The sequence below is a fragment of the Haliaeetus leucocephalus genome, unplaced genomic scaffold, assembly GCF_000737465.1.
Source record: "Haliaeetus leucocephalus isolate CR32 unplaced genomic scaffold, Haliaeetus_leucocephalus-4.0 Scaffold395, whole genome shotgun sequence".
Taxonomy (NCBI): Eukaryota; Metazoa; Chordata; class Aves; order Accipitriformes; family Accipitridae; genus Haliaeetus; species Haliaeetus leucocephalus.
The window spans coordinates 7805726-7823340 of record NW_010972831.1 but is presented as its reverse complement, the minus strand read 5'-3'; the positions used below and the strand labels follow the sequence as shown (position 1 = coordinate 7823340).

At 39.8% G+C, this 17615-nt stretch overlaps 1 protein-coding gene across 1 annotated transcript in view; it reads left to right on the top strand.

Moving 5' to 3' along the window:
- The first annotated feature begins 6595 nt into the window (after nt 1-6595).
- The window catches only part of SYNRG (synergin, gamma), a 36519-nt gene continuing 25499 nt past the window's right edge, over nt 6596-17615 (top strand). Inside the window, exons 1-9 of the mRNA XM_010573816.1 lie at nt 6596-6703; nt 8640-8770; nt 9093-9198; nt 9480-9591; nt 11787-12011; nt 14451-14528; nt 15248-15444; nt 16317-16565; nt 17410-17546. Coding sequence (XP_010572118.1) covers nt 6596-6703; nt 8640-8770; nt 9093-9198; nt 9480-9591; nt 11787-12011; nt 14451-14528; nt 15248-15444; nt 16317-16565; nt 17410-17546 — 1343 coding nt within the window. The remainder of the gene's footprint in view (nt 6704-8639; nt 8771-9092; nt 9199-9479; nt 9592-11786; nt 12012-14450; nt 14529-15247; nt 15445-16316; nt 16566-17409; nt 17547-17615) is intronic.

Sequence of the window (17615 nt, the reverse complement as noted above, 5' to 3'; positions counted from 1 at the left end):
CCGGGGGGAGTCTGTGGGGTCCTTGGTGGGGTGTGTGTGGGGGGGTGTCCCAGGCGGGGTCTGTGGTGTCCTTGGTGGGGTGTGGGGGATCCCAGGCGGGGTCTGTGGCGTCCTGGGTGGGGTGTGTGGGGACCCAGATTGGGTCCGTGGCGTCCTGGGTGGGGTGTGTGAGGACACAGATGGGGTCTGTGGGGGTCCCAGGTGGGGTCTGTGGTGTCCCGGATGGGGTCTGTGGGGGTCCCAGGCGGGGTCTGTGGGGTCCCAGGCAGGGTCTGTGGGGTCCTGGGTGGGGTGTGGGGGTCCTAGGCGAGGTGTGGGGAATGCAGCCATGGTGGCTCCGCGGTTTGCTGGGATGTATTTGTCTTTTGGGAGCCCACCTTATCCCCCAGCTCGTCTGGGCTTGGGCAGTTGTAGCCTACTTGCCATCAGGCTCTGCAGCTGCAATCTCAAATATTGGGGCAGAAAGGGATTTTTGGTTTTTGCCAGCCCTGCTCGGGTGCCACTGGTGTCGGCAGCGATGAAGTTGCTTATTGCCACTGGGCAGGTGTGTGGCTGCTGCAGGATGGACCCTCTGCTTGCCTGCTGCTGCTGCTGCTGGAGGGGGGGTTCTTTTCCCCCACAAAAGGCACTTCATCGAAGGGGGAGGACTGAGGAATGGTGTTGGGGGGAAGAAACGGTGGTAAAAGAGATGCACGAACATGTCATTGTGGTTTTGGAAAGGTTAGAAAGCTGTATTTTGCCGCCTTTGATGATTTAGTGATTTTTTTTTTTTTTTTTTAACATAGGCTCTTGCGTGCTGTTTATCTGTTGCCCTACTTCTAGAGAGGTTGGGTAAATTTTGCATTTGACAAAGGGAATTTAAGTTCATTGAGTCTTCTTGGACATCTGAAGCCTGCGGTTTTGTCAGTGTTATTGAGAATGTTAAGAGGGGGGGATCCACACTGAGGCAACCTTCGCACACAAGACACGGGTCCGGGGTTTCCCTGTCAGCTCTCTGAGCCAGGTTGCTGCTCTGTGTTGGGGAAGAGGCATCCAAGGGGTCTGGAATACTTGGGAAGAGAAAAGCTGAAGTGTATATGTCTGCCTGTGCATGCTGTGAAAGGAATGGGAGGCTGTCTTTGTGTTTCCCCACGTATATAAATCTGAAACAGTTCTTGAGAGGGGCTGGATAAACAGTCTAAACTCTTACAGCAATGCTACCTGCTCAGCAATTTAACAGGAAAATAACAAAAATGTTATCAGCGGACTATAGGTTTTGAAAAATAAAAGGATTTAAAAATCATTGTTTCCCATTGTTAGTATTTTGGGTTCTTTGAGAATGAAGTCTGGAGGTAGAGGAAAGGTTCCGTTCTCTGTGTCTGTGTGGGTTCTTTGCCTTGTTTCACTTTAATTTTTATGGATTTCTGCCATTCAAAAATACGATGACAGTCTATATTGTGTTGATAGAGTTGTGTTGGTAGAGAATTAAGGGGCTTAAAAATCCACTTGTAGGTAGGAAAATGTTATGTGTAGTTTGGAGCTTTTACAGTGAAGTATGTGTACAGAGAAGGAGTTGCTTCTCCCCACACTCCTGCATTTTGACTGAAGCTGTTGGTTTGTTTAGGTTTGTTTTGAAGCTCTGTATTTAAAATACTTATCTGATAGGAATTTACAGATTTATATTACTGCTTTAAGAGTTCTGTCGTAGCATAATTGCTCTGTTTCCCTTATTTTATTTTGTGCAATATATCACATATATTACACTTTCTTACTGTGTTACCCTAAGTGTTATGGCTAGCTGCATGAACCTAGGTGGTCAAGTGCTTCTACTGTTGAGAACTACAGAAATGTCTGCAGATGCATTTAAACCATTGTGGAAATAACAAGGAGAAAAAAAAATATATTAAAATAACATGCTTGATAATAGTCAACTAATTATATATTTTAAACATCTGGGGTCATAAAGGTTTCCATTGTCTAGAAAGTGCATTTGGTCATTTTAGAGCATACAGTCAGCTAGCTATAAATGTTCTTTTAGCCCCCAAATAGTATATTGGACCTTATAGACTGCTTAATTTATAATGCCTATCTTAAAAAAAAAAAAAAAAAAAAAAAAGGCACGGTGGGGGGAACAACATGCTGTTCTAATATTGCCTGTTTGTTCTTCATTCTCCTGTCAGTGTTGTTATTTTGAGATAACTGGAATTAAAATGTTCTCTTTAAAAGAAAGCTACTTCTGATGTTGCTCCTATTGCTATATGGTTACCAAGTTCAATGGTTTTCTGTAGTGCTTCAGTTAATCTCACAAATGACTGCCTCAGCTTGCTTTCTCAGCAATGAGAATCAGCTGCTTTAACTAGATGTGTGTGGGCATTTCTTTTGCATCTTGTCCTGGTTTCAGCTGGGATAGAGTTAATTTTCTTTCTAGTAGCTGGTATGGTGTTGTGTTTTGGGTTCAGTATGAGAAGAATGTTGATAACACACTGATGTTTTCAGTTGTTGCTAAGTAGTGTTTATACTAAGTCAAGGGTTTTTCAGCTTCTCATGCCCAGCCCGCAAGAAGGCTGGAGAGGTACAAGAAGTTGGGAGGGGACACAGCTGGGGCAGCTGACCCAAACTGGCCAAAGGGATATTCCATACCATGTGATGTCATGCCCAGTATATAAACTGGGGGGAGTTGGCAGGGGGGAGGCCTAGATTGCTGCTTGGGAACTAACTGGGCATTGGTCAGCGAGTGGTGAGCAATTGCATTGTGCATCACTTGTTTTGTATATTCTAATTCTTTTATTATTATTATTGTCATTTTATTATTATTATCATTATTAGTTTCTTCCTTTCTGTCCTATTAAACTGTTCTTATCTCAACCCACGAGTTTTACTTTTTTTTTTCCAATTCTCTCCCCCATCCCACTGGGTGGGGGGGAGTGAGGGAGTGAGTGGCTGCGTGGTGTTAGTTACCGGCTGGAGTTAAACCACGACACATCTCCAAAAAGTAGTTTAGAAATAAAATTCCTGTTGCTTGACTAAAGAAGTTGATGGGGTTTATGTACATGCATGTGTGGCTGATGTTGGCAGTTGCACAGCTAAATCTTGGAGCAAGGTCCATGATGAATCCGAGCTGCATGTACAGAGTGCTGTGCTGCAGGGGCTTGCTTTGCTACTTTTAACTAGCTCTTCTTCCAGTGCCCTCTAATTAGCTGCAGGTTTTTTTGTTGATTGGTTGGGTTTTTTTTTTCAACAGAGACTTATAAATTAATCAGGAGCTCTGTAGAAAGGGATAAATATTTAATAGTCTGGCCTTTATTAGCTTCCAACAAGCAGTGGTACCTTGCCATGCTTGTTCAGTTTACATTACGTTTGCTGATTTGGAAGAATTCTTGTTGACTGGATTCCCCAACAAGAAGGGAAAACATGAAGCTAAGAACACTTTTCCATACTTGTGAGCTTTTAAAAAATAACTTTTAGTATTTCATCGTTATGACTAAACTAAGAACGGTGTATTTTTATGATGCCTAAAATTGCTGCAGATCTGGCTTACAACAGAAGCTCCACACATCTGAACTTGCACACGTTTTAAGGGGATATATTGCGGAGGAGGCACTCTGTACTGACAACTATTTCCATAGGTGGAATGAAACGCAGGCAAAATCCGGTTAATTCACTGGGCTTCAGCCCCTGAGTGGAGAAAACAGCTTTTCTGACCAGCACCGGAGTTCAGTCATGGGTTGCTCTGAGATTTTCAGTCAGCTGTTTGTCTTCATGATCTTAATATTTGTATGCTAAGAAGTGGATTAAAAATGACCAAATTGAACACCAGTCAGTTGAATAGACCTTGGCTGCGGTTTGAACTGATCCCAATCCAGAGAAGCCCAACACTTGTTCTGAGAGAAGGTAGTGTGTATCTGCACAGTGCTTCAAAGAGAGAAACCAAAAATTGTGGTGATTTAGGATGGTAAGACGTGGACCCAGTGGAAAGTGTAGGTGTGTGTTGTGGAAAGAGAAATTAGCACATGGTGGTCAGGGTAAAAGAAGCAGCTTTAGTATTAAGAAGATTCTGAGTTAGAGGATGAAATGAAGAGTAATATGGGTTGTCTTGGTGACCGTGTAACCTGCTGTCTGTATAGTGGGTGGGTAGGTACAATTTGCTCCTGGATAAATCTATAATTTAAATTCTTTATTTTATCTTAGTACTCATATTACACAGCTCTTTTATATTTATAAACCTGGTTGGCTTTTGGAACTTCTGGCACGTTTTGAAAAACTGTCTGCAGTCATTTATGATAGCATTTTCTCCTTTACTCTTAGGCAGTTTCTTTTACATCCACCCTCGTGCTGAGGGATATTGAATATCTGTAAGTGTTTCTTTTTCATGGCATTTTGATCCAATAGCTGCCTGGGACATTGAGTGAGGTTCTTGTTTGGTAAATTACTGCTGACATGGGTTTCTGAGAGTTGCTTGCAAATGAGACTTTTAAACTAAGTCCTTTTTTGCTGTTTGGCAACACAGCACGTGCTTCTGCTTGAAAGTGAGGGGTAGCAATTTCCGTTATGATTTCAACTGAAATTTTAACAGTTCTTCCTCCAGGTGCACTTGGCCCTTGATACTTCAATGAATATTTTTTCCAAGGCACCATTTTTCTTGTAATTAGATGTAATTGAGAAAATAGAAACTCTTCTATTTTGTGATACTTAGTGTTTCAATGGGGGGGGGAAGAATGCAGAAGTGGTGGGGTTTCGTGGATAGTTTCTTTCTCTGCAGAAAACTGTTACTAAGCAGCTGAGAACTATTGTCTGGTGCAGTTAATGGTCTTATCAGATACTTCCAACAGGAGATGCTTATTCATTCTGCGGTGCTTGAAGGCCTAGCCTACACTAACAAACTGACCTGTTACCAACCTGCGTAGGTGCTGAAACTCTCTTGTGGGTGATGCCGATGAGTCAAAGCCATTTTAGTGCTGCTGTGGAGGATAAGATCTATTTCTTCCTAGCTTTGCAGCCTGTGAAAGCGCTGATGGTGCTGGTGGGACTCTCTGGTGCTTTGGGGGATCCCTAGGAGGGGAGGCCTTTTCCCTGTGGTGGGTTTGGGTTCCGTGAGACCTGCGGGAACAGATCGATACACTGACCAGAAGGTGGGAGGCTTTGGGTGGTGGTGCTGACATGCAAGTCAAGGTAGCTTTTTCAGTCATTTATATTTGCACTAAAATGGTAGACTCTCATGTACCCTTTTTTCCTCCTCCAGTTTCATGTTTCCTGTTGCTGGTGGTTTGGGCCCCCCTCAAGGTATGTATAAAATTAACATTTTTAAGTTCTTTACTTTGTTTAGATACATTAAACAAAATAGTTCTGCACTGATGCTTAGAAGCATGATTATGAATTGAAGTCCGTGGTTGGTTTTCCCCTTTAATGCAATACTGGTAAGCTGGCTCTCACAACTATATTTATAAAACTTCCTATGCAATGTCAAAGAAGCAGTGTTACCAGAATGCTAGATTAAAGATCTAGGAAAACTGTATCTCCATTTTTAACCTGAATTTGCCTTTAAGATTTTTGTGTTATTTTGAGTGTGGTATTTAACCTCTTTATGCTTCATCTACCAGCTGTGCATACCCATATTGTGTGGGTGTTGCAAGACCTGGTAAATATTTACAAAGCACAGCAAGACCCTGGGACAAGAGTCACAACCTGTGTGGAAAGTATTAATACAATAGGAGAGCCTCAGCCTTAAATTACCTTTCTTCTCATTCCTGTTGCAGTGTTGTTTAATTAATGGAAAATACAGAGAGAACTTGTAGGGGAATTGGAGAGTTTTCTCATAAAAACTCTCAGGGACTGACTTATGAATTATTCCTGAGAGTGTTGCGTCCCTCCTGGAGTGTTTTTGTGTGTGATGTTCAGTTATGCACAGTTACAATTATCTCGTGGTGTGCTGGTAACAAATGTATTAGTGTGTGTCTCCCAAGATAGCAATATATGAGACATGAAAATACTGGAACAGAATCCACTTGCCTTTATTAAGTGAATTAATACATTCCAACTTGATTTGTCCGATTTTATTGAAGTTTAGCTTTTACTGACAAATATTGTAACCATTCTAATATATGTAGTGGGCTGATTAACCTACAGACAAGTTATCCAGCTAGATCAGAGTATGAATTTATGTTGTGAAAATAATGAGTTTATTTCCCAAGACTGATCTTCAAAAGCTGCCAGTTTGTAAGTTTTCCCTTTCAAGAGAAATGGACGGTTATCAGCACCAGTCAATCTGGTACATCAAATCTCGTTAATTGTAGATGACCCTTTCAAAAAATCATATGGGAAGAAACCCACAGGGAATCCTTTGGATGGTGGGAGGATTCATCAGCTTAGTTACTGGGAAAGCCCTGTAAGGTTTCTTCCTTTAGACTGACCAATATCTAAACTAAGGAAATTCTGTGGCTGCCTGCAGCGTAACATTTTTTTTTTATTTTTTAAACAGTCCAGCAAGATTGAGAGTTTTTTTCCTTTGCTTTGCTGGTTTAGTTTAAAAAAAAAAAAAGAAAAAAAGGAAAAAAAAAAAAAGCTTTAACATTAACTGGAAGCTTACCTTGTTTAATGTTTAATTTTAGGGATGATCCCTATGCAACAGCAAGGATTTCCAATGGTTCCTGTCATGCAGTCCAATATGCCAGGCATGATGGGAATGAATTATGGTTCTCAGATGCCCCCTGGACCCATGACCATGCAGGTGCGTGGCAATGAAATGTGGACTGAAATGAGATGCCTTGGTGCTTGTCTGAAAGGTGATAGCTGATGCCATAGTCCTCTCACAATTGCTGTGGGGTAAGAGGGTGGAATTTGGCTAGAAACTGAAGTGTTGGTATTAGTCCGTAGTGGGACATCGTGTTTTGTAGTATTCTCTTTGAAGATATTTCTGATAATTTAAAGAATTCTCCAAGTTTTGTTGGGATCTGGATAGAGAGAGTGGGTGAGCTTGGCATACATTACTCACTGTTGTAGAGTAGAGAGAAATGAGGGTGTAGTGCAAGGACAGCCTCAGTACTATTTAAAGTAACTTGGACGTTATAGCCCACTCAAAGATGTCAGAATCTGAACTTCCATTTCATTATATGTGTTATGACACCAAAGTGTGATAAGAGTGGTCTCTGAACAGGAAAGGAAACAAAAGCACCAGCGAGGTGTTGAAAAGCTACCAGATGCCACCTACTCCAAAGTGTTGTTAGTAATAGTATTGAATTGTTAATTAACTATAATTCAAAACTCCCACAGCATACTTCTTCTGTCTTTTTAATTTTGCTTTGTGCTTTTTCTTCTTTTGCTTTGGTTTAATGTACTTACTGCTAAGGTGGCCGTATTGTGTAGTATTTTAAATGAGACCTTTATAAGCTGGTAAGTGACTGTGTACACAGTCTGATTGATGATGACCAATTCACTGAATTGTTATATCCCTTTGTAACTCAAATGCTGGAGTTAATAGAATTAAGTTTCCTTAGTGTAGGTGGCAATTCATAAACTTTCTTTTTAAACACCTTGTTCTAGGGAGCGAGGAATCTCTTATGTGCTGTATTTTCTCACGTGACCGGTTTTTCCATTTGTCCTACTTCCTGTGTTTCATTTCTTGCTAAAGTAACATTGTCTTTAACTCTGCTGTTGCTAATTGAGGAATAAAAATGAAATATGAGCAGCTAATATTATGTTTTCTTTCTTTTAATCTTTTGTTTTCTATTTAGCACCATATGTGCTTAGGTACAAATTTGCACTTTGCTGAAATTTAATGTTTTGGCATGGCTTCATAGCCAAATTGCTATGTGACAAATTGAATTTATTGTATCTTGCCATCTCCTTGCAATCCCTTCCCTTCCCACCCGGAATTTATTAGATTAATTTTGTAAAATTTATAGTAGGAAGATGTTTTTATGAGAGCTGGTCTAAAAATAATAAACAACTTTTGTTCTCTTCCTACGTGTTCTGATACCAAATACAAAATGAATGGTAAGAAAAGTAAATTATTTTCTGGCCCCTTCTATATTAGGCAAGCTTTGCTCTATAACTGTACCAGAATATATTTATCAGCAAATGTTTCTGATACAGATGCAGTTTATTCAGATAAGTCTCCTCTAGGCTGTTGTCATATACTGTCTCCCTCCATTGACTCCTGGATAAGCTATGTTTGCAAAATGACTAGACCACATTTTGCCAGCATCCGTTGTTGGTTAGGAGTGTGCACGTCCAGCAGGGAATTTAAAATTATTATGCAATCACATAGAATACGTAGAAACAAAAAACCCAAGAAAACCCAAAAGCATGGTACTGAACCATATGTAAGCACTGTAGGATGCCTGTAACATTCCTGCTCTTGAGGTAGGTTGTATGGACTTGAAGTCCTGATTTTTGCATTTGACCAGAAGACCATCCTGTCTTGTAAAATCCTTTAAGAATTGTAACTCATTATTGAGAGGGAAGAGTGCCATCTACTGAATGACCAGTGCTTTGTTCTGTAGCAGCTCACCTGTGCTCAAACACTGATCATCCAACTGTTCTTAACGCTCTTCATTTTATGAGATCTACCTAGTTTGCAATTTGGCAAGGTGTAATTGCCAGTGGTTTAGCTTTTTCTATAGACAAAAAAGAATCTTGGAGTTGTATTATTTATTTTGTTCTAGGGTGGCATGCCCTTAGGGCCGATGCCAGCGACTGGAATGCCTTACATGGGACAGGCTTCTTTCTTGGGAATGCGTCCAGCAGCTCCGCAGTACACCCCTGACATGCAGAAGCAGTTTGCAGAGGAACAACAGTAAGTGACACTTTACTGACTCTTGGGAAATTCTTTTTTAAGGGGGAGATGTAGTCTGGAAGGGCGGTAAAAATATTGATAGTTTCTCTAGAAAAGTAGTCCATTTAGGGCTGTAGAATATTGTTGAGATCATTCCATTGCATTTGAAGGCCATCTATGAAGTTAGTTGTGGCTGTCATACAGCTCTGAGAAGAGACAAAAATGTGTGCGCCAAGCCATCTTGAATTTGAGATAGAAGAAATGGAAAAATTAAGCAGAAGCTTGCCATGGAAATTGTAATGAAAAATTATTTTTAGATTTTTTTAAAATAATTTTTCTTCAGGAAGAGGTTTGAGCACCAGCAGAAATTCTTAGAAGAAGAAAGAAAACGGCGCCAGTTTGAAGAGCAGAAACAAAAGCTAAGACTCCTAAGTAGTGTGAAACCTAAGGTATGTCCTAAATAGTAAGTGGGGTGTTTCTTTCTTCAGGTTTTTTTTAGTGGCTTTTAATGGGATGGTCTCTTTCAACAAGCAATTAAGTGGGGAACTTATATGAGACATCAGATTACATCTTGAAAAGTGCCTGGAATAGTCAGTCCTTTACATGCTGGAGAAAGAAGGGTTTAATCTAACAGCAGGCATTGCTAAGTTTTGTACTGAAGAAATGTGGATGTTGAAAGAAAACTGAGCTGTTCTGTGAATTTTTCAAAATGTGTTCTGTGGTGTTTCAGACAGGTGAAAAAAGCAGGGATGATGCTTTGGAAGCCATTAAAGGAAATTTAGATGGTTTTTCTAGAGATGCTAAAATGCACCCAACACCAGCATCACATCCAAAAAAGCCAGGTTTGTCATTTTTCTACTCTTCCAACTGAAAATAAAACTCTAATGTTTGAAACCCTCAGCAGGGGGCACTAATTTCAAGAAGTATTTTTATTTGGCGGTACAAAGGGAGTGGATTAACTGTTTTGTAAAATAGTGTCATTCTAGCAACTGTTTGCTTGGTCAGGTTATGAGGGTGAAATATTAGATATCAGCTTTTATTAGAAGACTTGAAATCTTTAAAAGAAAGCTTAACGTGCTGTGCTTAATGTGAAATATCATGGAAGTTGATAATGCGTTTGTTCTTTTCTAGTCAAAGCATTAATTAATGTTTTGCAGAGTTTTTTTGAAGCCGAGAAGTGCTGTACAAGTGCTAAGAATGATCAAAACCTTGTATAATGACTTCAGTGTACTGTAACAGCTTACTTGTGTACTGTTGCCTGGGCACGGTCAAACCGAAGCCTTCTGTATTCTCTTCTCAGTAATTACTACATTTGTAACAATTACTGCTAAAGATTTCCTGTGAGTTGTAGTATAGTTTGTTCTGTGTCTAGCCTGAAACAAAGTTTATCTAGACAGGCTTTTACCTATATAGGTCTTTATCTCTACTGTGGATTTGCTCTTTGATAATTTTGAAGTTACAGGTGGTTTCTGACAATTTTCCATTGTCTGTAGATTTGCCCATCCTATGTCAGTTTTGTTAAAATCGGTAACTATGGAAGGGATCAAGCAGAAAATTGCCTAAATGAGAGATACTTATTTTGTATCCTATGGTATATCATTGAGTTTCTAAGGATAAAACGTTCCTTTGAGGGAGAATGTCCCCCTGTGCAGACCCCCATTATGTCCAGCTTAAAATATTACCTCTTGATTTGTTTTGACCCAGTCTGTTTAAAACAAATAGAATACTTTCACAGCCAGTGTTAAGAACCAAGTTTCAAAGTGTTTACATGATAAAAATCTGGGAGAGAAGATGCATGGTTGGAAGTGGCTGCTCAGTTTTACCTTATATGTTTGTTATGCTGACAGTAGTAACTCTTCACATCTCTGTCAAATAATGCATCCGCTGCTGTTTCCCCTTGTCCATTTGCTATGTATACCTAGTATTTGCCACTTTACCTACCTTTCCACTCGTGAACCTTTTTCCTCATCACTTTGCATTGTGTGTTCATTCCATTTTACAGATCATCTCACATCATCCCATTCTGCTGTATCTGTTTCCCACTCTGCTTTTCTTGATGATGAAGAATTTAGTGACTTTATACAAGGGCCTGTTGAAATCCCCAAACTGGTGCCTCAACCCACCTCTCAGCCTTTTCAGCCTTTCCATTCTGCTACTGAGGCTGGGCAGCTGCTTTCAGAAAAGGCTGTGGTCCAACCTCTCCCTCCAGCCCAGACTCCAGTGTTATCCATCCTGCATGGTACAACTGGGCAGGTTCCTTATTTTCCTACCTCTGCATCTTCACCCAATATCCATAAAACAGGTAACTAAAGTATCTTTTTTTACATGTCATCTTCTGTCATAGGGCTGCACAGAGTCTTTACTTATTTTGTTGGGGTTTTTTTCAGTCTGGCTGAAAGAAGTAATATATAGGCAATTAAGTAGAAACCTGCTGATCCATGGGAAATGATTTAAGTCCCCTTCTTCCTTCCCTTAGAACTGCACTGTAAAAGCAAGTCATGTGTGGATCCAAAGATTGCTAAATATGCATATGGCTGATCTTAAGTGAATTAAGTCTTGTGTGCTAGCATCTTCATAAGTCTGTGTAGTAGAAAAAAATACAGTTGAGATGGTGGTATAAAAAAATAACCATTATGCTAATGTGGAACACTTGTGTGCTTCCTCTCTTGGAGGCTAAATGGATGTTGGTGAGATTAGTGTGAAGAATTTTGCAGATGTAAGTAGATATTGGACACCTGCTACTGATGCCTAGATGATTATGCAATGGTAATCCTAATACAGAAAATAGTTTCATGTGTTCCTTCTCCTACTTGTTGCTTTTTGTCTGTTGAATTTGTTATGTATGCATGGTAAGTAAAGGGCAGGGTCAGGCTATGAAAGTGTTTGAACAGGGTGGTGCTATTGGTCTGAGCGGGGACAGATAATCATCTTGATAACTCATCAGTGGTACCAATAATACTTTTCCTTTGAAAGTGTGGGATTGCAATCTGGGTGGTTAATAACAAAATATAAATAATTCCTCCTGCTGTTTATTCAGGCTCTTCCTTGGAGGAGAAAGTCTTAGATAATGGCTCAAATGAATCTGAACAAGAGCAAACCAAACTTAAAACATCCGAAGTTGGGCACAAAGCCTCAGCTGCAAGCCAAGTTCATCCCAGTCTAACCATCAGTGACTGGGATGTTGTAGGTGGACATGAAAGTGGTACCACTGCTGCAGAGGTGCACAAGGCTTCAGAACAAAACATAGCAGTTGAAGAGTGTGGTGAGCAAATGAAACATTTGACAGAATTTGAATCTAATTAGATGCTGCTTGAATGCTAACACTCTGTACACTAATTCTAAGGCCAATCCTGCATAATTTTGCTCTGAACGCCTGCTTGAATAATATGTTAGTGCCTCCTGCTCCTTGCTAAAAGTATAACTACTATGATTTTGCTCTGAACTTTTTCCATGTGAGTTTACTGCTGTAATCACTTTTAACATGTTTGTTTAATCAGGTTTGCTGTTTTAAAATATTCTGTCCTCTTTCTTAGGATAAAAAAAGATGTGCTTTCTAAAGATTTTTTTTTTTTTTTAATTACTTAAGGAAACTTATTACTGAAGATGGTCAATGTCATGATGGGTTTTCATCTTTTAACTTCGAGGGAATAAAGCCTTGTTAGGTTAAAAGTCTTAGCTAGTTAATACTTGTTTCCTAGACAATTTGCCACTCGTGCATTATGTCTAAAACTGTCTGTGCTTTAGGGGTCAAAATTTCAAAAGCTGGGCTAGATGAAAACTTTAAGCAAGGTTTAGTTCCAATTTAGATTTTATTAAAGCTGACTATTGACTGTTTGGGTTTGGTTTTTTCCAATCAAAATAGATGCAAGGTCTCTGGTGCACCTTGATTAGTGCTCTGATGTTGTACTCAAGCGTTACATGAAACATGGGCTGCACTGTAGTCAAGTATGATAAAAATACATGTAGTCCTTTGTGTAATCTCACTGTACTGGGGGGTGAGAGGAGACAGAGAAGGGGGAGAAAGCTCCTGGTCTGTAGATAATTGAATCGGGCACTTTCTCAAGCAGTTATTTCTTTCCTAGAAGTACCGTAACTTTTTATTAATTCTCCTCAGTCGTTGGATGTGTTGCTTTCAAGTATTTTCTTATCCAGTACATTTAAAAAACATTAACGGATGAAGTAGTCTGAATGGATATTTTTAATAAGTGGAGGGGCTTTGTAGTACACAGTAAATTGCTAAAAGTGGCTTAACTTTAAAGAATATACAGCATGAAATAGGAGCTGTTCATTTATTCATTGTTCAGTCAATTGCATTGTTCATTTTGTAGAAATTCAATGCGATCTGACGCCTGATTTTAAAAAAAAAGGAAGGGGGGGGGCGCGGAGGGAGGCAGGAAACTACCCTCGTTTAAGAATGTGAGACAGAGCGAGTTTAAATACAGCCTGCAGGTGAAGGTGGTGGTGGAAGTGATTATGTAGAGCAACAATAGTTAAGAATAGTTCCAAATATTTTTAAGGGTGCTTTGAAGGATGAGCTGAAGTACTTCGTGAGGAATAGAAGTTTAGTAGTTAAGTGACAATGCTGGAAAATGGCAGACCCTTAGTCACCTGGGTATTAACAAAGTTTTGAGTAAGACTCTCCCATCTACCAACTAAATATGGCTGAGAATTCCTTTTCACTCCTCACATTATTTGATTTTTAAGGTGCTGAATTTTATCAGAGATTCAAGGGTGAGACGCAAGAATTGGTAGGATGGAAGGGTGGGTAAAGCTGAAGAATAATGAGACTGGAGGAAGTAGCAAATTTATTTTACTTGGCTGGTGAAATGGAAGGAAATGCTTATATTAAAATGTGCTTGGAGTTGTGAGATGATTTGAAATAAGATTGCAGTCAGGAGAGAATCCATGTGGAAGATGAGGAGACGCAAGGGCACTGGGAAAGACAATGAAATCTGAAATGATTCTGATTTTTGTCAGAGCTCCATTCAAGGTGAGCGTAAAATCTGCTCAGGGAGACTAGATAGGAAGTAAAACTGCGAGACTGAGGGGAAGAGTCCACACAGTGGAGAAGGAAATAACAAATTCACAGGGAGTAAAGTGTGGCAGATGACATTATAAAAGCCTGTAGTAGTGAAGGCGGCTGTGATGTCTTCTGCATCTGAAGAGTATGATCAATGGGGCAATAGATACATTTTTGTGAACATGGGATAAGATCTTGCTGCGATTCAGTCTAATAAGCTGTTTGTGGATTTCCCTGATAAGGATGTTCTGGTGGAACATTGTGGTTCTTATGGTAGGTATGAATTTATTTATTCCACAAGTAGCCCTAATAGCATATAGTTGATGGGAAGACTAAATTTGATATGGCAGAGAACTGCTGCTATCAGATTTTAAGAGACAATGAGACTTGAGCTTCTGTGCAACTAGAAATTAAGAGGGAGGCAAATGAGGAGCTCCTTATTTCATTATGTATATAACTGTATTCTTGCTGTTACTGTCAAATCATTCTAGTTATGTTGAAATACATATTCCTGCAGTAGCTGTTTTTCCTCTGAGCACAGTGATTCCTATCTGAAATCTTTGCCTGAAATGCTAAATGATACTGACCAGCTATGATCTAGTCTCTAAGATCTTTATACTCTGAATCTGTATATCCTAATACAGCTGTCTGTCTTTTTCTTACTGAATGGAATACATTTAGGAGTTGGAGTATTCCCTTCACAGGACCCAATTCAGCAAATGATGCCTCCTTGGATTTACAACGATAGCTTGGTCCCAGGTAAACAAGAAAGTGGGCCTTTAGCCAAGAGGGCAGTGTAAGGTGTGAATGTACGTGTGTTTACGTTGCCATTTATTGATCAAAGCATTATTCTTCAGTTATCAGATAAATCCTGTATCTTTGATACATTACATATTTATGGTGGCTTTATCTGCATTTGAAGAACTATGGGTTTTATTCAAGCATGTTAAATGTTTAATCTAGAATTTATCACGACAGCAGATTATGCTGATAGAGGTTGCGTTGCTGATAATACCACTTTCATTGGTAGTCTGGTTTTTGGCATGTCTTGTAATTAAGCAAGCTAATTTCTTAAGGCTATTTGTTATATATGCAAATAACACAGTAAATAGAAAATGAAATGCTGTAGTAAATATTGATTACACTGAGGTTTAAATACATAAAGCTGTTGTATGTAACTATCTTTTTGTATGGATTATCCTGCAATTTCATTGAAGAAACATGTTTTGAAATGGAGCACTAAGTGTATTTTATATAAAATAATTCTTTGCTTGTGTTAAACTTGTCTGTAAAGACCATCCAATAATGCATTTAGATGAAACATGACGATACAATACAATGCTGGAATGCTGTTGCCCTACCTTACACTTTGTTACTAATTTGATATAATGTTGAGTTTGAGACTAAGTAGAGAAGCAATCTTAAATGTACTTGAAAACAGCAGTTGTCACTGTCTAATACTGACTCCCTCTTAACAGAATTGTATAAGAAAATTTTAGAAACCACTTTGACTCCTACTGGAATAGATACAGCTAAGCTCTATCCCATACTGATGTCATCTGGATTGCCCAGAGAGACCCTTGGACAGATATGGGCTTTAGCCAACCGTACTACCCCTGGGAAACTCACAAAAGAAGAGCTCTACGCTGTCCTGGCTATGATAGCAGTAACTCAGGTATGACTAACACTTTGGAGATTAGTGCAAAAAGGCAGTTCACTTAACTAATCTGCTATAGGTTGCATGTTAGCACAAGTGACTGGTATACCGCACCTGTAGTAAAGTACTACTTCTGTTGAAGTCTAGAGGAGAAACTCCCTCTGTAACTTCAGTGGGATTATAATTTCATCCCCTGCGTTTACATTTCAGTTACTGTTTTCTTTAGTGTCAGTTGAAGATAGTTCTTAGATATACCTACCAAACACATGTATATGTATTTCTAGTATAAAATACTGTCTGTTTTTCTTCTGTTCTATACACATCTGTTTTCGTCAAACTGTATGGTTCCTGTATCCCTTAGTCTGCAAATAGCTAGGCTTGCTACCTCTCTCCTGAACCAGTGGAGTGTTAATTTTAGGCTTCCATTCTTTGTCAGCGTAGTATCATCTCTTAGCGTTTTAATTCTAAATACCAGCCCTGTATGAAAACTAAGGCAAGAGTATCTTGAGTGATGAAGATCAAAGCTGAGGTACCTTGTGGGAGTGGTGTGTAGGAAAGATGATATAGCACACACCAGGTTCAACTTAGCTTTGCTTGCCAGTACTTACTAGATTGGTTTACTAAAAGCCAAACAAGAATGCTGTCAAATGCCTCTGCCCACCCAGGCAGGTATTGTTACCCTCTGTGTAACGCCAGCAGGCAGGGCGTGGACTAGGATTTGCTTATACAGGCTCTTGATAGCATGTTTTGATTTGGAAGGTTTACTTGAAGCTTGACCAATACTGGGCTCTTTCATGATTTCAATAATACAAGCTAGAAACCAGAGCGGGAACGCAGTATACCTTTTTGTTGATGTGTGCATGGTTGTCTTTGCTTTTCTGCCTTTGCAGAGAGGAATACCTGCGGTGAGTCCTGACGTGTTAAACCAGTTTCCAGCTGCCCCCGTTCCTACTTTAACTGGATTTCCGATGCCACTGCCTGCCACAGTGAGCCAGCAGCCTCTGTTGCCCTCCGCACCGCCCGTCTCCATGCCTCTTAGCATTGGGCCGGGCGTGATGGGAATGAGCATCACGGCACCAGCGGGCGGAGCTGCAGGACAGCCTTCGGGAGGGTTCGTGCCATCCTACCCACCCAGCCAGGTTAGCTTGCTCTTGGTGCATGGCAGATCTCCGTTGTCCTGGAAAGAGAATTAGCCTGACTTTCGAAGCTATGTACAGACAACAGACTTTAAGTAAACGGCAAAAAAAGGAGCTGAAATCTGGCATGTGACATCCGAAAGCGTGAAGTCACGCCACTAAGGATGTTCTGTTATTTTTTCTGTTTCTTTCTGGTGGCATTAGAATAGGTACAGAAGCATTCTCCATTACAAACTAATTGCATTGAAAGAGGGTTGTAGTTGTAGTTAGGATTTTGCAATGCACATAAAATGGAATTCCAGGTTAAACTACACAACAGACGCTATTAGCTGGTAAAATAAGTCCGAGTTTTCAGGAGAAGCTGAGAACTATGAAAACCTCTGGTTTACAACACTGTAAATCATGTGGGAGATAAATTTTGCTGTTTGCAAATATGGTTCATGCTTCTTTGGAAGATATGTTTTCTGATGCTTTTGCTGTGTGTATTGATTTTAAATTATTGATTGATTTGAATTATTAATATTTGTCCTGTATTAAAAGATTACATGGATATGATCAATAATACATTTAAAGTGAAGGGAGTCGAGTTCCTTATTCACCTGTTCTTCACACATGCTACTTGTAATCCTGTACACCCTGTGTGTGTTTTGAGTTGGGTGAAGTGCAGGCGAAGTGGAAACACTGACCGTGCTAATGTTGAAAGGTTTTTTCCTTCTTTTGTTTGTGGTTTTGTTGTTTTGGTTTTTTTTCCCTCTTAAGTCAATCATGCTACTCTAAACTGCTTTCATGCTTTATGACAATTTGAAAAGACAACAGTATAGCAATTTACATGTTGTTTGTAATTCAGGTAGTAAAACCAGAAGATGATGACTTCCAGGAGTTTCAAGATGCTTCAAAGTCTGGCTCACTAGATGACTCTTTCACTGATTTCCAAGGGGATGTAGCTGGCTCCTCCAAAGCAGCCAGTTCACAGCACCGGAGCAGGTAGCAGATCTTTGATTTCCACCTCTTCAGTATTTTAGAACTCTTTTAAGAAATGAAATGTTTTCCTCT